The sequence below is a fragment of the Marmota flaviventris genome, chromosome 14, assembly GCF_047511675.1.
Source record: "Marmota flaviventris isolate mMarFla1 chromosome 14, mMarFla1.hap1, whole genome shotgun sequence".
Taxonomy (NCBI): Eukaryota; Metazoa; Chordata; class Mammalia; order Rodentia; family Sciuridae; genus Marmota; species Marmota flaviventris.
The window spans coordinates 88,618,417-88,644,300 of record NC_092511.1 but is presented as its reverse complement, the minus strand read 5'-3'; the positions used below and the strand labels follow the sequence as shown (position 1 = coordinate 88,644,300).

Genomic DNA, 25,884 nt, shown 5'->3' with positions numbered 1-25,884 from the left:
CTCACACCATGGAACTGTACATCCGAACATAGTTAGGTGGACATTTTCGGTTACCTACATTTTGCCAGGAAAAAGAAAAAAATTAAAGAAATTTGAAAAGCAACAAGAAAAGTGAGGCCAAGAGGCTGAGGTTGTAGCTCAGTGGTAAAGCCACTGGCCTGGCATGTCCAGGTCCTCACTGTATTCCCCATCAATGAAAAAAAAAATAGAGAAGTTACTAGAACCTCAAAAAACTAGGGAAGTTCTCTAGCAGAGACCTGTAGCACAGCTGTCCCCAGAAGGAGGGGTCCAAACGGCAGTGCAGTCACCTCTCTGTGCCTGTGGTGTGGGGCAGGAGTGGAGACCCAGGAGCCCTCCGTGGGAACCAGAGCTCCCCAGAGCCTGAGCGTTGAGGCTTCCCCAGGACAAGGAGCCCCGGGTCCCACTCCTTTGCTCTTCCTCCCCGTGGCTGTAGAGAGGCCCCAGGAACCTCACTGAGTCCATCCCTGGCTGCAGGTGAGCAGGACTGAAGGCAGGGGACTCACAGCTGGCTCTTGCACACCTGCTCACCGTGCTCCAGGGTTGCTGTCTAGGAACCAGAAGACTGTCCTCTCCCTGTGGATGACCTGGGTCCTGCATCCAGTCCCTCCTGTGCAGGAGGGAGCATGTGCCTCTGCAGGAGAGACTGGCCTCAGGGCTTGGGAGGATGCTGTCACCTGCCAAGGACCTGCTGACCAGGCCAGCGCTGTGCCAATGTTGGCCTTGGCAGTGTGGGGCACACCTGACTTGCCAGCTTCACTCTGAGCAGTCTTTTCAGGGACTTGTAGGTCACACACTGAGCTAAGAGAGGGTGGAGGGAGGACTCCCCATTTTCCTGGGCGGTCTATTGTAAGCTCCTCTCCACCAAGCCAGTGGGCCTCTGCCACCAAGTGCCAGCAGCCCCTGGAAGTGGCCTGAGAATGCATAAATCAAGGGATGGGGTCTCTGAGGATGCTCTCTGTGATTAGAAGGAAGGCCTAGAGGTTGAGGCAGAGCAGCATTTTCCAGGTGAAAGCAGAAGCCAGGAGCTTTAAAGGGAGGGAGGCCTTCATACATTTCTAAAATCGTAACCCTGAAAAATTAGTAAAGCTTTTTAAAAACAAAGACCTTTCTAGGCTTTTAAAATACGTTCTGCTTTATTTCTACCCTCATGTCCTTCAACCCCATTGTGGGAAAGTCTTTTGTTGGGTCAGGTGACAACAGGAGAAAGAGAGAGAGGACACAATCTCTGAGATTGGGGCAGAGTTCTAGGCCATCTGTCCCTAGGGGGCAATGTCAACTGCCCATATCTAGACAGTCACAATTCTCCAGAAATGACTGAGGTGGTTGGAGTTTCCTTCCCCAAGGAAGACGTGTGAGCGCACAGTGTCCCGTGTCCATAGAGTCTGTGTGGTGTCTTCTCCCCGCTGTGGAGGCTTTAGTCAGGCACATTTTGCTCTGGCCGAGCCTCGTGGTCTGCAAGGCTGTGCTAACTTGCCTTTGCTCTTTCCCTTGAGATGAGATTCTCCTGCAGGTGCTTTCCAAAGACCCATACTACACCAGTTTGGTTGAAGGAGGGACTGCAATCACCAGGAGACACTTGAATGAAAGTAAGTATATGTCATGGGCCCTGTGAGTGCCCTGTTCCATAGGCCTGTGCGGTGTCCTAGGGGAGTGCGGTGTCATTTAGCATTGTGGAAAGCAGCTGCTGGTGGGGAAAAGCAATTGAGATGTGGAGGGAGGAGCTGTCTGAATCCTCTCACAGCTTTCCATCAGCTGTGGGAGTCTCCAGTGTTCTAAAGTGTGACTGTCCCTATATTTTGGAATGATCCCTGATGTGCAGTGTCCAGCAGCTTCAGCTACTTGGAACGGTGCTCAGAGGACAGGAGCCCCATTTGCAGGTGGGGTTCACTGTTCCTGGTCACACAAGCTGTGTGTAGGGTAATGATTTTCTTGACATTCATGCTTTATGGTACTGACCATGAGGTTCCTGGCCTGGGTGACCAGAGCCTTCCCATGTCCTTAACATCAACCGCCCTCCTGTCTCAGCTCTTATAAAATATTAGCCCAGAGCAGCAGAGCTGATTTCTTCTATAGCACTAATCCTCTAATGCCAAAGCTAACAGCAGTCAGCTGGCCACCTATGCCAACCCCATGCACATTAGCCCCACATCCCATGATAACAGAGAAACCTTTGCATTAAGCTGGAAATTGAAAATTGACAATTATTTTGAGACGCCCTACCCATGTGCCGTATTGAATATATAAGACTATCCATAAAAGCAATTTTGAAACTAATGAACTTGTTGCTGTTCTTCATAAGTCCCTTGATGAAGAAAGTGTGAATATTTCACTCCACTGTCTTGAGAGTGTTGCCCTGCACCATGCTCCCTGGGCTGATAGGAAATACGCCATAGTGTTATCAAGTGCTGGAAGGATTAAGTGTATCTAATCCTGATGATCCAGTGTCTCCTTGACAGAGTCCTGTGCATTTGTCATTGACTGGGTCAGAGTAGTCACGCCTGATGTCACTTGGTATGTACCATCCTGGCCTTTCTGTTAGTTTTCCTGTTGAATTCATGCTGTCGGTGCCTAAGTCGCATAGTTGCCATCTATCATGTGAACAGGGGCTTTGTCACTGGTTTGGTGTTGGAACATGACATTTTTGTAGCTGCTTCACGCATGCTCCGAGAGGCTCAGAATAGGCATCACGGCCAACCGCATGGTACTCCTCTCAGGGTACCTTGCAGAAGAGTATGACTTTAAAGATGACGTGGAGACTCAGTGAGAGGTTTAATCATAGCTAAGGTTTCTTTTCCCATAGATGATCTCCAGGAAAGCAGCTTGAAAACTCCTGAATTTACATCAAGTTTAAATAAGAAAGAGGAGCATTTGGCCAAATTATTTGGTAAGTGACCTCCTCATGGGAAACCTTTAGGCTGGCTTAAGTCCTTGGTTGTTTCCCAGGTAACCTGTTCCTAGTGCTTTGGGGGAAGGCAAACTCTGTGTCTTGTGGCTATAATTAATTCCTCTAAGAGTCAAGGTCTCGAGAAATTAAACAAAATATGGAAGATAAACCCTTGGAAAGAACCCCATTCCTCACAGAGTGATCCAGGCAGCAGCAGCAGGAGCACCATGTGGGCGCAGGGAAATGCTCTGGGGGTTTTTATTTTATTTTTTTTTAATTTTTATTGTTGGTTGTTCAAAACATTACATAGTTCTTGATATATCATATTTCACACTTTGATTCAAGTGGGTTATGAACTCCCATTTTTACCCCATATACAGATTGCAGAATCACATCAGTTACACATCCATTGATTTACATATTGCCATACTAGTGTCTGTTGTGTTCTGCTGCCTTTCCTATCCTCTACTATCCCCCCTCCCCTCCCCTCCCCTCCCCTCTTCTCTCTCTACCCCCTCTACTGACATTCATTTCTCCCCCTTGTATTATTTTCCCCTTTCCCCTCACTTCCTCTTGTATGTACTTTTGTATAACCCTGAGGGTCTCCTTCCATTTCCATGCAATTTCCCTTCTCTCTCCCTTTCCCTCCCACCTCTCATCCCTGTTTAATGTTAATCTTCTTCTCATGCTCTTCGTCCCTACTCTGTTCTTAGTTACTCTCCTTATATCAAAGAAGACATTTGGCATTTGTTTTTTAGGGATTGGCTAGCTTCACTTAGCATAATCTGCTCTAATGCCATCCATTTCCCTGCAAATTCTATGATTTTGTCTGGGGGTTTTTAAATAGAGAGATTCTGCCCTGCCCTCAGCAGTCAGATTCTGTGTTGTTATGGGGAGAACTTTGCATCAGTAGTTTTTAAAGTCCTCCAGGGATGCTCAACTCTGCCTCCTTGATCCAAGACTCTTAATTACTATATGAAAAAAAAAAAAAAAAAGAAACCCAACAACTGGTTCAGGTGGAAGATGGTGGGGTGGCACACTCTAGGACTTTTCCCCTTAACCAAAACAACAACTCTCTTAGGAAGAACTATCTTCACTGGACACTTGTGAAACACTTGCCACGCACCAGTGACCTTGGGGAAGGGACTGATAGGTTTTGTGAATGTCAGCATTTCATGTAGCAGCTCCCATTCTCCATCCCCAGCCCTGTGGCAGGCTGATGTGAGGACAGCAGTACACAGTCCTGGAGCCCCATGGGCAACAGGGACACTGTCCTCCAAAGCTCAGGGTGTGTGTTTTGGTTGCTGATGGTTGCTTTAGGTCACAGAAGAGCCAGCCCTAGCCTGGCCGTTGGTTAAATCTCCAAGGGCTGAAGAGGCCCCCAAACCACTCTGTGCAGGGGATTTAGAGGAACAACACTGTTTTGCTTTGCCCTTTTGGGGTTTAGATGCTTAAGTAAACCTTTATCAGGTCATTGGTTGACCTCAGAGATAAGAAAACAGGAACAGCACCCCACACAATAAACCATACAAACACTATAACAACAGTTTGAAACTATCACAAATGGATGCTTCCATTCCTTAACAAGCAGAAGTCAGCAGTCCTATAGAAACGTGAGGATTGTGTTTCATAAGTCATCAAAAACAATACTCAGAATATTTAACTTCAACATAAAATACAAAACATACAAAGAGACAGGAAGCATGGCCCATTCACAGGACAAAGGGACTTGACAGAACCCATCCCTGAGGAAGCCTGGACATTGGAACTATTAGTCCAAGATGTTACTTCACCTGTCTTCACTGTGTTCATTGAACTAAAGGACCCATGGTCAGTGACATAAGGGAATCAGAAAGATAATATGTGAACAAAATTAGATAGAAATTATGATAAGGATCCCTAGGCGAATTCTGGTGCTGAAAAGAACAGTCTCTGAAACAAATAAGTCACCTGAGGGGTTCAGCAGCAGGTGTGAGCAGGCAGAAGAAAGGATCAGCAAACTCAGAAGAGCAGAAATTATCTGCTCTGAGTAGCAGAAAGAAAACAATGAGATGAAAAGGAACAGCAGAGGAGGGACTTATGGGACCCCATGAAGCACAGCAGGGTACACAGTATGGAATCTCAGAGAAAGAAGGGAGAACAAGTTTGAAGAAATAATGGCCCAGCCTTCCTTATATGATGAAAGGCTCAACTAGACACATCCAAGAAGTTCAACCCACTCCAAGCAGGCCAACAGAAAGAGATCCATGTTGAAACACATTGTAGTGTAGTTGTCCAAATACAGAGATGATCTGGAAAAATAGTGTGTGTTGGGGGGGGGTGGATTGACATATCACATATAGAGGATCCTGAATACAATTTGTAGTTCATTTCAATGTAAAAAGCATGGAAGCCTGACCATAATGAGGTGACACATTTAATCCAATGTCACGCTAGAACTTATGTCTATGAAAATGGACCTCTAAGAATAAAGGACTGGACTGGGGTTGTAGCTCAGTGGTGGGGAGCTTTCCTCACATGTGAAGCACTGGGTTCAATCCTTAGCACCACATAAAAATTATACCAATAAAAGAAAGGTATTGTGTACATCTACAACCAGGAATATATTTTAAAAAACTGAATAAAGGACTTTTGCCCAGTACAGTGGCGCATGCCTATAATCTTGGCAGCTTGGGAGACTGAGGCAGGAGGATCATGAGTTCAAAACCAGCTTCAGCAAAAGTGAAGTGCTAAGTAATTAATTGAGACCCTGTCTCTAAATAAAATACAAAATAGGTCTGAGGATGTGGTTCAGTAGTTGAGTGCCCTGAGTTCAATCCCTAGTACCCCCTCATCCCCCCCAAAAGAATGAAAGTCTTAAAAAATATATTTTGTTTTTATTTATATGCAGTGCTGAGCATCGAACCCAGTGCCTCATTCATGCTAGGAAAGCAGTCTACCACTAAGCTACAACCCCAGGCCAGGGACTCTTAACTTATATGCCAAAATTAAAAGTCGAAGTGTTTCTGAGATCTAAGTTTACGGGTCAAAACCATTATATTCCAGAGGTAATGATAAAAATCATGACCTTGGAATAGATAGTGATGTCTTAAATTTGACACCAAAAGCACAGGCAACAAGAGAAAATAGATACATTAGATGTCATCAAAATTTAAAACTTCTTTGCATCAAAGGCATTTGTCTCACAAAATGAGAATAAACATTTACATATCCCTTACCTGATATGGGACTAATGTCCAGAATATCTAGTGGACTCTTCCTATAACTCAACAACAACCATGACAACAGAACAAACAATAAACTCCCAAAAGAACATGAACAGTCACTATCCAAAGACAATGCATGAACTGATTCAGAGAGAGAATGCTCAATGTCATTGGTCGTAGGAAAATATAAAATGCCACTGCTTCCCAAGTGTAGGTGAGGATGAAGGCAGTTGGAAGCTGAGCATGGCTGGTGGGAATGTACAGTGCAGCCCTTGCTGAGAGGACATTTTGACAGCTGCTTGGAAGACTAAACAGAGGACCATCAGGTGACCAGCAGCCCCACTTGTAGAAGGTACCACAGGAATTGACAACAGGAGCCCAAACACTTTACGCCAGCACTCAGGGCAGTGTTATTCACAGTAGGCAGGAGTGGCAGCAACCCAGGTGCCCATCAACACATGAAGGCAGAAGCAAAATGTGGAATGTCATTTTCTCACAAAAAGGGTGACGGGCTGATGCATGCTACAGCGTAGATGGACCTTGAAGGCATCGTGTAAGGATATAAGCAAGTCAGAGGAGCCCAAGTGTCATGAGGTGCTACTTATATAGAGAGCAGGCAGGTTCATAGGAGCCTGAAGTAGAATAGAGAGATGGGGCTGGGGGAGGGGAGAGTCGCACTGGTGTGTGAGGGGTGTCTCCGTCAGCATCCTGCTGCTACAACAGGTGACTACACACTGGTGACTTATGGTGAACAGAGTTGCTTGGCTCACTGCAAGTCCAAGGTTGAGGGTGTGGCACCTGGAGGGGCTTCTTGCTGAGTGTCCTGTAGCAGTAGCTGAAGGGCAGGAGAGGGAGGGACAGAGGGAGAGAGGAGGGGAGCAGGGGTACAGATGGAAGCACCCTTGTCTTTTCATAAAGAGGCTCCACAATTGAGATGTGGAGGGAGGAGCTGTCTGAATCCTCTCACAGCTTTCCATCAGCTGTGGGAGCCTCCAATGTTCTAAAGCGAGATTATCCCTAAAATTTGATGTGATCCTGGATGTGCAATGTCATACCAGTTCTGTCACTTGCGACACTGCTCAGAATACAGGAACCTGATTTGCAAGTGGTCTCCTATTTCCTGTCACATGAACCCTGAGATGTAAAATAATTTCCCACTTGACACACTTTATACTTGAATGTGCATGGAGTGGTTTGAGCCAGTTTGTTCATTAATATTTCCTTCAATGAAGGATAAGTCCAGAAACGACTTACTCTTGGCATTTCCCTAGAAGTCACAAAAATGAAGAACATACTCTAACCCAAAGTAGCTTCATACTATTGGAAAATAAAAAGTATCAGTTTGAGAATTAAGATATGAACAGGTGGGGCTTGGGATGTAGCTCAAGTGGTAGCGCGCTTGCCTGGCATGCGTGAGGCACTGGGTTCAATCCTCAGCACCACATAAAAATAAAATAAAGACATTGTGTCTACTTAAAAACTAAAAAAAATAAACATTAAAAAAAAGATATGCGCAGGTAATCAGGATGGAATTGTGTACCTGAAATCTGCCCACTGCAATAAAAGTACCACAGCTTGCATGGGAATTAGCCCTCTTGCTAGTGTGCACACAGGTGGACATTCTATTTCCTGACAATAATTTTCCATATGCCCTGCCTGGGTTCACAACCAGGAGGCAAGTGATGTGTCTTTACATTGCCATAGTACCTCTCCAACACATAATTCTGCCTTCAAGTTGGATTCTATGTTAGCATCTTAACCTAAAAAAAATGTAAAAGAAAACGCAGGCCCAACATGCTCATACATGTGCACTAAAGAAAATCATTTTTTCTCTCTCTTTTCCAAATGTGTCATCAAAGGAGCCCGTGATGTCTGGAATTCTCCCAAACCAGAATATTTTTCTGGCACTGTGTATCGAATCTCAGATAACGGTAAATAAAAATGGATAACATTGGAGTGGGGGCAATAAGGAATAGTTCTTTTTCCTCTTGCCAAAGCTTGGAACCAAATATCTAGCCAGGTCATGCTTGAAGAGTTGGAGTCAAACTCTCCTATAGAGAGAACTTGTCTGGATGCTGTGGGAAGAGTGTGCAGTCCCTGGTCAGGTTGAGGGTACAGTGGATACCTGTTATGGTTTGGATATGAGGTATCCTCCCAAAACTTCTGTGTTAATTCAGGAATGTTCAAAGGTGAAATGTTTAGATTATGAGAGCTGTAACCTAATCAGTGGATTAGTCCATACTGATGGATTAGTAATTTGCGAGGAATATAGGCAGGGGGGTGTGGCTGGAGGGCATTCTCCGAGACCCCTCAGCACCCTCCTGCTTCCTGGACACTGTGAATCACAGCAGGTTTTCTACATGCTTCTGCCATGATGATCTGTCTCACTTCATGAAATCCGCTGACCATAGCTACACCTTTAAAACTGTGAGCCCAAATAAACTTTTCCTCCTCTAAGTTGTTCTTGTCAGGTATTGTGGACACGGCAACAAAGAGCCTAATTAATAAAATACCCTGTGAGAATCTCCCTGTGTTAAATGTGCAGTGGAGAAGAGCAGACCCCAATGTCTAGTCTCTGGCAGATGGATGCCCAGGAGGAGGGGGAAGGAGCTGCCCCCAGCACTGGATTCCTCCTCCCAGATATTCCAGCAAGGCCCCATTGTTCTCCTGTGTGGTAGGTCTTGGGAGGGGCTGAGCACATTCCTGAGTGCCACCCTGAGGAACTTTCTCCATGTCCTTGAGGAATGTGGGAAAATGCTCCTGCCAGCCAGTGGCCCAAGGCTCACTTTATTCTAATCATAGCACAGTCAGATTGGCTCCAAGGATAGGATGAGCAGCTAGAGCCCCACAAAGCATTTCCTCCTTTGAAAAATCTATGAGGGAAACAAGAGAAAAGAAAAGCCAAGTATGTCATCGGCTGAGCTGGCAAATATGGGGTCTTTCCTGGGACCAGGTGTATGAACGGGTGTGGTGGTTCTTATATCCCACTGTGACCCAGCCACAGGGGTGGAGAGTGGGGGATGGGAAGAGCTATTCAAAATCCTCATTCCTGGAACCCAGCAAGAGTCTCTGAAAGTGAAGCCCAGAAATCTGTGGATTTTTACATATTCCACCCGTGACTGTTCTATAGGGACCAAATATCGGACCCTGACATTTGGAGCTGTAGACTTAGGATACTATTTGGGGATTGATAGTCAATTCTAGATATTCTATCATGTCATCTGAACATAGAAATAATTTTACTTCTTTACAAATTTTTATACTTCTGATTTCTGTATCATGTTTAATTGCATTGTAAGTATGTCCAGGACAGTCTTGAGTAATAGAGGAGATAATAATTTTATCCTGAACTGTCTGTCTCTTAAAAGAAATGCCTATAGTGTTTCTTGATTAGGAGAGTGGTTATGAGACTCACATGAGAACGAGATATCTATCCAGCCATCTAACCATCCATCCACACAGATACATAAATTCATACTGAGAATGTATCTTTACATTTCTATTTGCTCAACATTTTTAAAACCAAGAATGGATATTGAATTTTGTCAAAAGTTCTTCTAGTAGCTGTGAAACTAATCATGACTTTCTCCCCTTAAGTCTATTAATATTGTGCGTGATGTTAGTGGATTTCCTAAGGTTGAGCCACTTTGCATTCCTGGAATAAATCCCACTTGCTCATAGTGATGTTTGGTGACTCCAGTCACTGATCAGGAGTTGTGGGCCAAGGGCCAAGGTCCAGCTTTTGCCTGCTTCAGCATATCTGTGCCATCACTCAGAGGTGTCCTGAGTAGTAGGTCTCCTCTAACCAACCAGGAAACAGTAGTAGGCTACTGGTATCTGTGTGGCTATATGGAATAAGACATGATTTGTAACTTTAATTATCAATATATATGATGTGTTTCTCCATTTGTATTTTAAAAAATTGCTTATTGTGGTTAAAATACTTAGAACAAAATTTATCATGTTATCCATATGTAAGTGTACATTCCAGTGTTATTAAATGCATTCATAATGTTTTGCCACCATCTCCAATATCAATCTCCATGATCTTTTTTATCTTATAAAACTGAAACTCTGTATCAATTAAAAAATAATTCCCCCTTCCCTCCTCCCCTCTGTCCTTTGGCAACCAACACTCCACTTTGATGGCTGAATTATTTATATATATATATATACATGCGCCATGTATTGATCATCCATTTGATGTTCACTTTGCCTGCTTCCACATTTTAGCTCTTGTAAATATGCTGAAGAAATGTCTCCATCAGAAAACTTCTTTTGGGACTATAATATTAGGTTGAATCATTTGAAATTATTTTTTTGTGGGCCCAAAATAGTGAAATATCTATAATTTCATTTGGCTCAATCAAATATTTCTGAAACCATCCTTATTAGTGAACAGATCACATTCCATGTCCAGGCTTCCTGCAGAGTATAACCCTCAGAAAGGGAGTCACTTCTTTTCATTCACAATTTTTGCAGAATGGCCCAGCTAGAAGGTTCAAATCTTTATGTTCATAGGGACAGAAATGACTGTTTACTCACTGTGTTCCTCAGAATCCCATTTCTATTGTTGTTTTAACATATGTCCACCATCCTTTGCTACCTGTCCCTTCCAAAGGTGCAGCTGCCCATGAGTGTGAGCTACATTTTGTGCCTTACTTCTTAGGAGTAGAACATGGCAGAAGCGATGGTGTACTACTTTGTAGATTAGGTGATAAAAGACATTGTGGTTTCTGCCTTGGCATCTCTTGAATTTCTTGCTCTGGTGGAAGTCAGCTGCCATGTTGGGAGGATACTCAAACAATCTGAGGAGACTCTGGTGGAAGTCAGCTGCCATATTGGGAGGACACTCAAGCAGTCTGAAGAGAGAGACTTTTGTGAGGAACAAAGCCCCCTGCCTACAACCCGTGAGGAAGGAAGGCCTGTGCTAAATGCTCTATGAGCAAGCCATTGGAAGCATATCTTCCTGTTGGTCACCCTTCAAATGACTGTAGTCTTGGCCCACAAGACAGGGTTGTCTGGGTGGTTCTAGCTCAGGGTCTCTCATGAGTTATGAGATTCTTGAAGATTCATTTTCCTTCAAGGCTCAGTTCCTAGTATTTCCTATAGGGTCATGGGCACTGTGCTGAAGCTCAAGAACTAAATGAGGTGTTCTTGTCCTCCAGGAGCTTCCAGCTATAGAGGCAACCTAGTCAATAAATAATAAATGATGACTTGGGCTGGGATTGTGGCTCAGTGGTAGAGTGCTCTACTAGCACGAGCAGGACCTGGGTTGGATCCTTAGTACCACATAAAAATAAAGGCATTGTGCTGTGTCCATCTACACCTAAAAAATAAATAAAAATTAAATGTTAAAAAAAATTAAAAAATAAATAATAATGAGTAAATATAAATGGGTTAAAATTGAAGGTATTTAAAAAGTGATTTGGTTTTATCTGCATAGAATTTTGGGAAAATAAAAGCCAGGCAGATCTCTGGTATTTTTTTTTTTCTCTGCTGAAGACTAAACCCAGGGCCTTACACATGTTAGGCAAGCTGTCCCTCTGAGGTACATCCCCAATCCTTTAAATTTTTTTGTAAATGTTGAGAACAGGGGGTTTCTTAGTTATCCAGGCTGGCCTTGAACTTGTGATCCTCCTGCCTCAATCTCTTGAGTAGCTGGGATTACAGGGTGCACCCCCACCCCCACCTAAGCCTATTTTTTGTATTGCTCTGTGAAAGGGCAAGGCAAGCACAATCTCTTTGTGGCCTGACGCCTGTTACCCAGGGTGTTCTGTCTGTGACTCTTTGCTTGACTCTGATTTGACAAGTTGGCCTTTTCAAAGCCAAGTAATTATGAATCATATTAAACTGGGAGTTTGCTCTCTTTTCTAAGCCAAACTGAATACGGAACAAATTCCTCTCTTTTTCCCAGAACTAATCAGAACTTCATGGGGCTGTTATCACACACATAGTATGCTTAGTCACAGAGTGAAAATCCTTGATTCCTTGGAGAACTAGGCCAAGGGAGATTTACCAAACTCACCCACAACTGCCGCTCCGCCTCTCGGAGTCTCCCACCTGAGCTGGGGCTCCAGGCTGGCCTGAAGTCTTCTGTAGGATCGGAGTCATTGCTTCTTGGCTTCTTCCATTCCTTTTTTGGTGTGTGTACTTCTCAAAGGCTGAAGAGTCCACACAGATTTCCCCAGAGCTCCCACCCTTTGGTTCTGGTTTGTTCTGTGGAACTTCTCAGAAGCCCTCTCAGCCTCTTTCCAGGATATTCCTGCATCTGGCAAAGCCCAGCTCTCCTGGCCTCCCCATCCTCCAAGCTGAATGCGCTCGGGCTCTTTCCTGGGTCTCATACAGATGAGTCAGAGACAGCCAGTGGCAGAGCTAGGATGCACGGATTTCTCACTTTAAGCCCGTCTTCTTACTCCTCAACCATTCTGCACTCCCTCTACTGATAAATATTTCAGTGTGGTTCATTTTCCCATTTTCTCCTTGCAATTTGGAAAACATTTTGTACAGTACTTTGTGGTTTAATTATTTTCATAGACCTCATGATATCTGTGAGGCAGGTCTTATTATTTCTATTTGATGTAAGTGGAGATGGAGATAGACTCCAAGAGGCTTAGGGAGTGGCTGGAGGGTCTTTACGAGGTCCTACCTCTCGGTGTGGTCCCAATCAGCAGAGGTACCTCTCTGGGTATGTGAGATATGCATGTTCTCACCAAAGAACTATGGAGTCAGAAACTCTGAAGTAAAGCCCTCCCAGTGATTTGGGTGCACAATCCCCTGAGAACCATGTCCTTGGTCAAGGGCAAGTTATCTGGGAGTTTGTTAGATTAAAAAAATTAAACCAAAACATTGATCTGTAGTATATTTAGACTCTTCTTCAAAATCCAAACTCCTCACTTGGACTCTTAGAAGAAGCTATTTTCATCATCCAAACAGAATGAGTCACTGGCCAAGGTTGGTTGTAGGTGAACACAAATGTTTTTGGCTTTCTGTCACTATAATGAAATACCTGAGTTAATCAATGTAAAGAAAAAGTTTCAGTTTGGCTCACAGTTTGGAAGATTCCAGCCTGTGATCGATTGGCCCTATTATTTTGGGCCCGTAGCAAGGCAGCACATTGTGGCAGGAGTGCCTGGTGGACCCAACTGCTCACCTCATGTCTAGGAAGCAAGAGAGAGAACAAGGAGGGGGCTGGGGTCTCACAGTCCCCAGTGACCTAAAGACCTCCCACTAAGCCCCGCCTCTTAAAGGTTCCAACACCTCCCAAGAGCGCCACCCTAAGGACATTACAGATCCAGCTACTTATCATCCTTTGTCTTTTGTAGATCTCATTGCAGGAAAGAAGAAGGATAAACAAGCCTCTCTGTTCCACAGAGCTGTCACTGAGCTGTCACTGACTACTGTAGATAAGGAGAGTCTTCATGGAACAGTTAGTCAAGGTAATAATCCATACAGCCTAAGCTAAGTAGTTCCTCGAGTGCAGAAGACTCTATTAGTTTACCTGAATAGATGTCAGCTCATTTTTCATTCTCCTGCAAGTTAAGACTAGAAATTAGGGCTGGGGGATGTAGGTCCCTGATAGATAGAGTGCTTTCCTGGGATGCCTGAGGCCCTGGGTTCCATCCCAGCTCTGCAGGAAAAATGAAAAACTAACACAACTAAGAATTAAATGAACTCTAGGAATTTGGCCACCCTTTTATAAAGAGGTCACTTTTATTTTGTTTCTATTCAGAGCATGGACATGGTCTTCTGAGCCCCTGCCCCTGCCGAGCTCTGAGGCTATCTGAAATGCAGGAGGGATTGAGGGGCACAGGTTGGCCTTGTCCCTAAAATACCTGGCTCCTTCCTCCCTCCTGAAGCAGCTGAGCTCAGGCCTGTTCAGAGTGGGGAGAGACTTGCCCCTGCACACAGCTGTTCTCTATCAGAATTATGCCCAGTGTCCCTTTGTCTCTTAGAAATTGAATGCTGAAATCATAGAATTTACAGGGAAATGGATGGCATTAGAGCAGATTATGCTAAGTGAAGCTAGCCAATCCCTAAAAAACAAATGCCAAATGTCTTCTTTGATATAAGGAGAGTAACTAAGAACAGAGTAGGGTCGAAGAGCATGAGAAGAAGATTAACATTAAACAGGGATGAGAGGTGGGAGGGAAAGGGAGAGAGAAGGGAAAATGCATGGAAATGGAAGGAGACCCTCAGAGTTATACAAAAGTACATACAAGAGGAAGTGAGGGGAAGGGGAAAAATAATACAAGGGGGACAAACGAATGTCAGTAGAGGGGGCAGAGAGAGAAGAGGGGAGGGGAGGGGAGGGGAGGGGGGATAGTAGAGGATAGGAAAGGCAGCAGAATACAACAGACACTAGTATGGCAATATGTAAATCAATGGATGTGCAACTGATGTGATTCTGCAATCTGTATATGGGGTAAAAATGGGAGCTCATAACCCACTTGAATCAAATTGTGAAATATGATATATCAAGAACTATGTAATGTTTTGAACAGCCAACAATAAAAAATTAAAAAAAAAAAAAAGAAATTGAATGCTGGCCGGGCGCAGTGGCACACACCTATAATCCCAGCAGCTCGGGAGGCTGAGGCAGGAGGATCGAGAGTTCAAAGCCAGCCTCAGCAACAGTGAGGTGCTAAGCAACTCAGTGAGACCCTGTCTCTAAAGAAAACACAAAGTAGGGCTGGAGATGGAGCTCAGTGATTGAGTGACCCTGAGTTCAATCGCTGGTACCAGAAAAAATAAATCGATGCTGAACGATTCCCAGAGAGCCCTTAGAGTGGCTCATCTGCTGCCTCCTGACCGAGCAGAGGTGAAGGTTCTGGATGTGCCAGTTTTCTCCATGTAACCCAGGAAAGCCGAGGCCAGCACACTCCTGCCCACATCCCCCCACCATGGCACTCAGCATCTGTCCACACTGCACCAGCTGATTCTTGTCCTGGTACTTCTATGGCCCATTTCCCTGATTCTTCTTTCTTTTTCGGCCACATTACAAATTAGGTGCCAGACGCTCCAGAAGTCCCTGCTGTCAGAGGGACCTCCTTCCCTGGAGATCTGGCTAAGATGGCCGAGTTCCCCTGAACCCACACTCGGAGGCTTGATGGTGGTCCAGATCCACCCTCAGCATTTCTCTTAGACCCGAGCAGGTCCCAGGAGCTCAGGACCACCTCCTGTCTTTGGCATTGTGTCTGCCTCAAGTTGACTAAGGAACGAACCTCCCCACTGTGTACTTACAAGGCAGGTTGTGTATGGAGCAGTTTCCAGAAGCTGGCAGCGCAGGGAGGAGAGGGCTGCAGAGAGTAGGTTTCAGCCCTGCCCTGTGAAAAGCTTCAAACTGAATATTTTCCTCCCTTTTTATTTATTTATTTATTTTTGGTACCAGGGATTGAACCCAGGGGCACTTAACCACTGAGTCACATCCCCAGCCCTTTTTTGTATTTTATTTAGAGATGCATCTTGCTGAGTTGCTTATGCCCTCACTTAGTTGCTGAGTCTGGCCTTGAAGCTGTGATCCTCCTACCTCAGCCTCCTGAGTTGCTGGGATTACAGGCATGTACCACTGTGCCCGGCTCCTGCCTCCATATTAAAAAAAACTTTTTTTTTTTTTTATGGTGCTGGGGATGGAACCCAGGCCCTGGCTCATGCTAGGCAAGTGCTCTACCACTGAGCTCCCTCTCAGCCCTAACCTCAGGTGTTCTTAAAAGCCTTTGCAGTAGGGCTACTTCACCTCCTGCAGTGCTCCTGCCTCCTCTCCTCCTTGGAACTCACTTCTGTTCTCACCTCCTCATTTCTGGCTGCTTTTTTGTTCGCCAACCAATATCCTCAGCCCCTCATCTCACCACCAGATCATGTGCAAGTGTCTTTCCCTAAACAAAGCCAGCTCCTTCCCGGACAGGATTTCTGGCCCTGGCGACCGACATGCTGGTATTTTAACTTCTGCTCTGGGTGAGCTGCCAGGTTGTCCCTGCGGATCAGGTCCTGGGTGTGGGTTGCCCTCTTGGTGTACTCTGCTCCTGTCTTCTCCTTTAGAGGCTCGCGACAGGAACCTGCCGTGCGGGCCACTTCTGCACTTCCTGCAGAAGAACATCATCGTTGCGGCCCTCGCAGCAGTGGCGATCCTCGCGGTCATCGTGCTGTTGCTGCTCATGTTGGCCACGTACATCAGGAGGAAACAGCCTCTGTGAGTGCTCCGTGAACTCAGGGGTGTGTGACCACGCTGTCCTGGAGCTCCCTGCAGTGCCAGATTTGGGAGGAGGGCGGGAAGCCTGGTTTTGCACACAGAACCCCGGCTTCCTGCGTTTAGCCACTGCCTGGGTGAGTCTGATGTACACACGCAGGCGCTGGGACATCTGGCTGGGACTGTGCTTGCTAGACCTACTCCATATTGAGGGCTACTGAAAGAGGAGATGGTGTAGACACAGACTGGGCAATCGGGAGCTAGGAGTGTGGATGCAGACAAGAAAGACAAAGTCCAAGCTGGGTGTGGTGGTGCACACCTGCAATCCCAGCGCCTTGGGAGGCTGAGGCTGGACGATCCTGAGTTCAAAGCCAACCTCAGCAAAAGCAAGGCCCTAAGCAACTCAGTGAGACCCTGTCTCTAAATAAAATACAAAATAGGGCTGGGGACGTGGCTCAGTGGCTGAGTGCCCCTGAGTTCAATCCCTGGTACCAAAAAAGAAAAAAAAAAAAAACCCCACAAAGTCCAGTTTATAAGAGGGTGGGGGAGATGGAGCCTTGGAGGAGAGATGGAATTCGGCTCTTTCACCCTGGAACAGCTGCACTGGTTGTGAGAATGTTGCTAAATACTCACTTCTGGAACCTCCCATAGGCTTCCCCACCATCCGCTAAGTGGAGGGTTGGTACCTGTACAGCACTGGACTTGGGAGGCAAGACTCCAACAGTGGTTATTCTGACTGTCCCTGGATAATGACCCAAGCAAGCATGGAGACTTGAACAGGCACTAGGAAGCAAATAGGTTACAAGATGTGCATAACTGCATGTGCATAGTTACCTTCAAAATTATGAGTCTCTCTCGGCAGCTAGGGAGAGGTGCATTCCTGGGCATGGAGGGGAGAGCATCTCCTCAAGGCCCCTCACTGTTGTTTGTTCAGGTTGTCTCCAGAGAACAGGGGATGTGTGATGAGGGATAGGTCCATCAGTATCTAAGTTTCCCCACAAGGGGGCAGTGCTTTCCCTACATGCCAGGGCCCTGGAGCCTGGTAACCTACTCGGGACACCACTACCACCTCACATCCTCCTCTGAGACCTGAGTGGGTCCCTCAAGCAAAGGGGCGACCTTGAACGTGGTGGAGGTTAGAGGTAGAGGATGTAAGAGCTTCTGGGCACAGGCCTGACCCTTGCTGCAATTCTATCCAGGACTCATTCATCAGACCTGCTGTTGCCCCCCCCCCCGCCCCCGCCCCATTCCTTGAGGTACCAAAATGAGCCAGGATGGTGGCTCCAACTACAGAAAGGAGTTACTGCTTGTGGGTGGCAGATGTCAAAATGGGGCCCTGGGAATCCTATACATGTCCAGCGGCGCTGAGAGGAAGCAGGACCCTGGCCTCTCAGGAACACTGGCTTCTGTCCCGTCCAGGCAACAGACAGTGGGAATCCCTGCACAGTCAGTGAGCAGCGTGGTGTATTTTGTTGTGGTTGTTCTTTTGTTTTAGACATCCTGCAGCCAATATGACATACAACATTTTTATAATGAATGGAAAGACGTGGTGGCAAAAGTCCCCAGAAGCGGATATCAGAAAAATCTTAGAAAAACAGAAACAGTTGAGGCCCGATTCCTGTGCCTAAGCCACGTCAAGGGGCCAGCCAAACCAGGACTCAGAACCGTGCCGCGAGGAGATTCTGGATCCAGACACCATGGAGAGGCCACTGCATTTCTGGCTGCGGGGTGTATTCTACAGAAATGTTTACCTTCTCTTCCCGACCTTGGATGTACCGAGAAAGAGGGCCTCCTCACCCCGGGCTGCCTCTGGTGACATGGCCTTATGACAAGTGCAGGAGACTTAGCACATTTACCCAGAGGAAAAAAAAAATGACAAATGTTGAGAGATTTACTCATTTCATAAAGCACGGATTGATTTGTCCAGTCATTCATTGCAGAGGGATTAATTGAGCACCTATTAGGTAGACAACATCAAAATACAACAGGGTACTCACAGAGAAGCCAGGTCTGGGGCCTTCACAGTCGTGGAGGAGAACAGGGCCCCACCAAATCCCTTTTACCCTTTTCAAATAGAAATATACAAAGAAATGGAGAAGAGTGTGGCAATGCCTGGGGGGGGGGGTTATAGTTCCTGCTTGGAAAAGGAAATGGGGCTATTGGAAGTGTAATGAGGGTCAGGACAGTGAGGGAAAAGCAACAGAGACTTGGGAAGAACCTGGAGTGAGCTACAGAGGGGAGCTCTGAGCCTCAGGATAGGAACACAGCAGCAAGAGACGCCCCAGGGAGCCTCTGACGGCTGCCGCCTTCAGTGAAAGAGCGCGGGCAAATCTTAGCCACCCCATAGGAAGAGACTGGGGGCTCAGCCCTGGCACTGGTGCTGCTCCTGCCCTTTGACCCCCAAGTGACTTTCACTGGCCAAGCCCAGCAGGAAGCTAGAAGGCCGGGAGGTCACTGTGCGTGCGGTTCATCAACCTCCCAGGGCGCACAGCAGGGTCGGAAGGAGGGTGAACCCAAAATATCCAGTGCTGTCTAACACTTTGCTCCATCAGCGTCCATTTTTCCCCCTTTGGGTACCAGGGATTGAACCCAGGAGCGCTTAACCACCGGGCCACATCCCCAGCCCTTTTTATATTTCATTTAGAGGCAGGGTCTCCCTGAGTTGCTTAGGGCCTCACTAAGTTGCTGAGGCTGGCTTTGAACTCACGATCCTCCTGCCTCAGCCTCCTGAACCGCTGGGATTACCGGCATGCGCCACCACGCCCGGTTCAACATCCATTTTTTGTCTTTTTTAATGAATGAAGATTCCAAACTCCACCCCGCCATGTGGGTGACACAAAGTCCCTAGAGCCTTATGCCACTGAAGCATGGTGTCAGTCCGGTCATGGTTCCACTGAGATGTAGAACATTGATCATTATAGTGTTCTTGAAAGAAGGAACTGGGGGGAAAAAAGGGACGAGAGAGAAAATAGCAGTGACAGTCTCTGCAGGGGTAACTGGCCACAGCTTCCCCTCCTCCTGCCCACCTCACTTACTCGGTCTCTTAGCGCCTTGGCCACATGGGTTTCATTTCCTGGTGGAATGTTCCAGCCACCCATGTCTGTCCCTCCTTAGCGGATCTCGCTTTGGTTTCCTGCAGTTTGCACTGAAAAGGACCCTTGATATGGGACTCCTGGCTGTCTCCGAGTGACCTCTGGGTCCTAGATTACCCTCCTGGTTGTGTTCAAAGAACAGCACCCCGTTTCTCCTTGGTGAGCAGGCCCGTCCCTCCAGCCAACACAGAGAGCTCCGCTGGGCCTCATGCGGCAATGAGACGAGGAGCAGCAAATAATTAGGGTGGGTTTCATCAAGTGATTCAATGGAAACTTTCCCTCTATGGCAAAGTAGAACACTTTATTTTAGCATTAAAATCTAGCACCTAAGCAATAGGTTACTTTTTAAGATTTTTTTTTTTTTTTTAGATATGACAGGTTTGTGTTGACATGTATGTACATGGAGTCTATCTTTTTTTTGTTTTAGAGAGAATTTTTTAATTTTTAGTTTTTGGTGGACACAACATCTTCATTTTATGTGATGCTGAGGATCGAACCCAGCGCCCTGTGCACGCCAGGCGAGCGCATTACCGCTTGAGCCACATCCCCAGCCCTACATGGAGTATATCTTACTCTGATTAGGACTCCGTCTGTGGTTGTCCGTGATCTGCCGTAACCCTGGTCATGTATTCCTCTATGAACTAGAAAAGGTGTCCCCTCATTCCTCTGTCTTTCCTACTTCCACTGCCCTGGCTTCCTTTCATCTCCCTTTGTCTAATCCAATGAGCTTTTATTCTTCCCCCCACCCACCCCCACTATGTGTTAGTATCTGCAGAGAGAATATTCGGCCTTTGGTTTTTTGGGATTGGCTTATCTCACCTGGCACAATAATCTCCAGTTCCATCCATTTAATGCAGATGCCACCATCCCATTCTTCTTTATTGTCTCAACACACGACTAAACCAATCAGAGTCACTCCAGGTGAACCGGGCTGGCACAAAATAGTCACACAGAGACAGAGAAAGACCTTTATCTCTGGATTCTGTGACGGCTCCTCTGACCCAGCTCCACAGGAGGCAAGGCAGGCAGGAAAGAGAGCAGCCTCGAACCCGGGTTCCACTGGGGGAGGCTGTTCCACGGAATATTCTATCCCAAAAAGGGCAAAGGGGTAGGATTACAAAGGAACAGGTGGTGTAACTCAGCCCCAGCAGGTGTCGCCTGCTCCTGGAGCCACGCCTGGGGTAACGCCCAAGCTACTGCGACCTGGCACTACCATGCCAGACTGAAGGCAATAATCGTTCAGAACCTGGTGCATCAGACTTAAAGGCGTCTGTATCCAGGACGGCTCCCTATACTTTATGGCTGAGTAATATTCTATCATGTATCACGTTTTCTTTATCCATTCATCTGTTGATGAAGTCCAGACTTTGTGGAGCTCCCACAATCTAATCAACTTCCACAAAGCCTCCCCTCCTTCAATACTGCCACACGGGGGACCAAACTTCCAACATTCGAACTTTTGGGACACTCAAGACATAGCAGTAACTTCAGCATAGACAGAGGCCGGGTGATGGCTGGGGAAGGGCTCCTGGGGCTGCTGCTTTGTGATTGTGGCTTCCTGGCACATAGCAAGCCCTTGGTGAGCCAATCTTCTCACACTTTGCACATTTTTATATCCAGGTCATCTTGTCCCCATTCTTCCACTGTGTTCCTCCTCTGTGAAGGTGCAGGGGACTTCTCCATGAAGTCCTATTTTTTCCCAAGTCCCCATCTGCTTGCCAGACAAGAGCCACTATGAGCAGTCTGTCTCAATTTGGGGCAGTTGGTCATGTCTGAAGACATCATTTTTTTTGTAGTCATGCTACAGAGAAGAGGTGCTCCGGCACCCAGGGTGGAGAGGCCAAGGGCGCAGCTCACCCAGCAGGTAATTCCCCAGCTCAAAATGCCTCTAGCTGAGCTCAGACCCTGGTGTGGCTCTGAGGCTGGACAGTCCCACTAGGATGTCCTCACTCACCATCCCTCAAGTCTCCCCCGAGTGCGCCAGTAGTGTGACTGGTGTCCACTTCTGGGTGGCGCCCGTGTGCTTTGTGGAGTCACTCGTCATCCAGACCCATCTGTGTTCCTCCTATGTGATTGTGCAGGGGACTTCTCCATGACATTCAGGACCGTGCAGTGGAGCGTGAGAGCAGGCAGGATGAGAGTCTGAGCCGCCAGTTAAGTTCATCCTCAGCCTGTTCTTAGGCACGGTCACGTGCTGATGGACGCGGGGATACCGTCTGATACATGCTCACAGGTGGTTTCATTGTTGTGTCCTTCCACAGGCCAGGCTGGCTCAGAATTCCCTGGGCAATGTCACCTTAGGGGAGCACTGTCACATTCTGAAGTCCTGAAGCATCATGATGTAGTTCCTGTACGTGGAGTGCCCCATGATTTAGAGACTCAGATAACACCCAATGTAGGTGGAGTGGAGTATTAGGGTGGCCGGTCACTTGGTGTCCCGTCCCTGCCAGGACTCAGTCATAGCCAGGAGCTGCTTTTCAAGTGGAGAAGAGATGTCTAGAGAAGCCTGGCCACCGCCGACCCCTAGGATTGGCTTGCTAGAGGGTCTGAATGGCTTCTCTCTTCCATAGATTCTTCTAGTGTTCTTGGGTCCCTCGGTCAGATGACTCAAGAGGCAGGGAGCGTCCTTGCACCCTGGATCTGGTGTTGCAGAGGCTGTTCTTGCCCTGGATTTTCTTCAGAATGGATCATCTTCTTGGTTCTTATTGGCAAGAGAAGTGGAGGAGCAAACCCAGACCCACCAATCACTGGGCTCCTTTGTATCAGTGGTGTTCATTCATTCATTCAGTTTGCAGTACTGGGGACAGAACCCAGGAACTTTTACCCCTGAGCTATACCCCCATCCCTTTTTAAAATTTATTTTGAGACAGAGTCTCACTAAGTAGCCTGGGCTGTCCTCCAACTTGCAATCCTCCTGCCTCAGCCTTCTGCGGGTCTCCCGATAAGCTCCAGGACTGTATCAACAACGTGGCTGCCGATCTTCCTGCTTTGGGCTCAGTTTCCTTCCCGTGCCAGTCACTGTCCTGCCAACCTTGTGTGGTGCCAGCTAACTCTTCTCTCGAGACTCAGTTGGTAAGATGGCGTCAGTGTCACCAACCAGCTGGTGAGCAGCGAGTCCTCAAGCTCTCCGTGGACTCCTGGAAGTGAGACAACGCAGGAATTACTCTTGTCCTTGTCAGCCGAAAGCCAACTGTCTTCCCCATCAGTTTCCCAGCTTGGAGGGGCAGGAGGGAGCATGCAGTCCTTGACCCTGTGCCACAGTCCAGGTTTGCATTCGGGTCTTCAGGATGCCACGTCTACAGCTCCAGCTGGGGTGGCACTGCCACCTGATGGGGTTTGTGATGATCCCTCTCTTCCAAGACCAGCTTTTGCACCAGCCAAACAGGACTGTGAAACGGGACTGGTAAGAATCTCCGCCCCCTGTGTCTTCAGAATTTTTACAGGTGGGTCTTGAGCTCTGTGCTTCCCTCCCAGTTGTCCTATGGCCTTTGGTTTATTCTCTTTGCCAAAGGGACAGATCCAGGGACTGGCTCATGGGCCAGAAAAATCCACAGGAGGGTTTTGCACTCTTTCACAGGAAGAATATCTCACTAGGGGCTCAGAGCAGCTCTGCAGTAGAACAGGTGCTCAGCGTGAGCGAGGCCCTGGGTTTGATCCCTAGCACGCATGCGCACGCACTGTACATCCTAGGATTAAAAACAACCAGAAGAGACGGATTTCAGCCAAGGCTTTGTCTGTGGGGGCTCAGGAGCCTCAGCCCCTCTGGGATGGGGTGGAAGAGCTGGGATGGGACAAGATCAGAGCCCATGGAGCGAGGAGGTGACGAATATAAGCATGTGGCCTTAGCCAACAGGCATAATCAAAGGGGGACCTGGCCCAGAACCCACAGGAGAGGCGTGGCCTGAGGGTCCGAGCCCAGGGGCGTGGCTAGAGCAGTGGGGGAGGCAACCAGGATTGTGGCCTTTGGGCAGGGAAACACCGAGCAGGGCAGTGGACCTGCGCTGAGGCCGGAAGTCCTTCTCTGACTCCCTCACCTTGAGGATTGAGTGGTCCAGGCCACTAAGAGGAAGGGATATGATTAGGGAATCAAGGGGGGTGGGCAGAGTTGGGGAGACCCTGGCTGGCCGTGGACCCTGGTGGTCCTGGTCAGCAGGTCTGCGGCTCCCTGGGGGCCGCTGATGAGGGTCCCTGGCTACTTCTCTGTGCACAGATGGGGCTTTGGGAGCTCAATGAATGGCTCAGGGGAAGAGTGGCTGGGAGGCTCGAGGGGCCCAGCGGGGTCCTGAGGGCCATGGACCAGCCAGGACAGGGAGAAGACAAGTGAGCCCCAGGGCTCTTTCCAGCTCTTCATCCAGTGAGAAAGTCTGCCCACCCCCAGCACAAGCGCTTCCACCAGTTAGTGGCTTGGACATTGGCCCTACTGTGGCCACATGTGGCCTCATGTACTGGACAGAGGGTGGCCTTGCCCGGTTCCTCAGGGGCCTGGAGAACAGTCCAGACTCCTGTCTTGTTCCCAGACCTCTTGGGACCCTTGGGGACCCCCCACACCCCTGCACAGCCAGCCAGGAGGGCCCACTGCCTGGGGTGATGCCTGTGGGCAGTTCCCAGGGGTGTGGCCTCCTGCCCACATGCTCCACATGTGGACTCCACCCCAGGTGACTACAGTCACACAGAGACTCAGGCCACACACCTCCATTTCCCCACCTGGACACAGGCAGAGGTGTGGCCACTGCGTCACACGGATGCTCACACATGCAGATACACACATGAACCGCCCCCCCCCACATGCAGGTGTGTTTGTGTCACACCCCAAGTATCGCACAATGTCACATTACTCACAACCAGACAGTGTGATGCCCCCAGCCCCAGCCCAACACCGTCAGACCAGGGTGCACAGGCCACACAGAGAAGCCCTGGGCCCCTGTCCCCGTGCTGCAGCCCCATGTGGGCAGGAAGGAGGCGGGAAGGCACTTCCTGCAGGACTATAAGACCCCTGGTGGGAAGGGGCCCGGAGTCAGGGGAATAAGGTGAGGGGCAGGGACGGGCGGGCGAGGGCGAGGTCGGGGGCAGGTTGGAGGAGCCGTGGGGGAGGGGAGTGGGGTGAGAGGGAAGTGGAGGGTCTGAGTGGAGGAGGGCAGGGGCTGTGAGGGGATGCAGGACGCAGGGATGAGGTAGCAGGATGGAGGACAGGGGAGGGAGGGCTGGGGACCTCCTCCAGGTGAGAAGGTGGGAATGACCTTCTCCATCTCACAGGCAAATGACAGGGAGAGGAGGGAGCGGCCCTGTTAGAGTCTGTGAGAGCTTGGCTTGGCCAGGCAGGCCTCCAAGAGAGCACAGTGGTGTGGCATGACCGGTCCTGATGTCTGTCTGTCTGCCCAGGGCCTTGCAGTTCCAAGCATTGCCAGGCATGGCCCCTGGGGATCTGGCCTGCTGGTCTCCAGCACTGGCCCTGCCTTGGCCTCTGAGCTTCACGTCCTCATCTTGGCAAAGGGTCTAATAATGATTCATCCCTTTACAATGCTGTTGGGTGGTTCTTTCAGCAGCAGACATTAATTGAGCACCTGCTGTGTGCCAGACATTATTCTAGGCTGGGGGCTGGGGACATGATGGAGAGCAGCTGCTGGTGTTCTGAGGTGGGAATGAGATGTGGCCGCCAGGCATCGGGCATATAGCAGGCACACCATAAGTACCAGCCTCCCGTGAGCTCTCAATAGGTGGTTCCTGCATCCTCAGCCTCCAAGGACCCTGTTCTGAGAGGCAGCCCACCCTCTCCTTGGCCTCCTAACCCTGCCCCAGTCTTCCTTTACAGGAGCATATCAGAATCAGCACAGTTAGCCTCTGCCTGAGGATTGAGCCCTGGGATGCTCTACTGCTGAGCCACATCCTCAGTCCTTTTTATTTTTTATTTTGAGATGGCATCTAAGTAAATCGCCCAGGTTGGCCTCCAGCTTGCAATCCTCCTGTCGCAGCCTCCCAGGTAGCCGGAATTATACTCCCGCGCCACCATGCCTAACTTTTTCCATTTCTTCTTTCTCCATCAAAGAGGTGGCTTCCCCTGCCTCTTCCATTTGCTTTTAGGCTAAGGCACCCTGCCTTCAGCTGGTTGGGTGTCCAGCCTCCTCATCCCACCACATAGCACTGGGGATTTTAAAGTCCAACCCTATGGAGGCTCCCTTTGAGCCAGGAGATTTCGGGCTCTGCCACCTACTAATATGAAATCTCAAGCCTCAGTTTGGCTTCAGTTTCTGTATCTATAAAACAGGGCCAGCCTATTTGGTGGTACTGCTATGCTTAGCCAGGACCAGTACTTAGTAGTGCTCAATATAAAGGAATAACTTAATTTTTAGCTCTTCTGATTATTTTGCGAAACGTCCTCTCCCCTCCCTCTAGCCCCTCCTCCCTGACTGGCCCTAAGCCGGTCCCGTATCCCATCCACTGGCTTCAGAGACCTGTTGGGGGATGGTCGTATAATGCTCTCAGTCAATGAGCAGTGTT

General features: G+C 48.2%; 1 protein-coding gene across 1 annotated transcript in view; it reads left to right on the top strand.

Moving 5' to 3' along the window:
- The window catches only part of C14H2orf92 (chromosome 14 C2orf92 homolog), a 34,096-nt gene extending 15,964 nt beyond the window's left edge, over positions 1-18,132 (top strand). Inside the window, exons 3-7 of the mRNA XM_071601267.1 lie at positions 1,515-1,607; positions 2,822-2,905; positions 13,437-13,550; positions 16,150-16,300; positions 17,793-18,132. Coding sequence (XP_071457368.1) covers positions 1,515-1,607; positions 2,822-2,905; positions 13,437-13,550; positions 16,150-16,300; positions 17,793-17,925 — 575 coding nt within the window. The 3' untranslated portion in view covers positions 17,926-18,132. The remainder of the gene's footprint in view (positions 1-1,514; positions 1,608-2,821; positions 2,906-13,436; positions 13,551-16,149; positions 16,301-17,792) is intronic.
- The last annotated feature ends 7,752 nt before the right edge of the window (positions 18,133-25,884 follow it).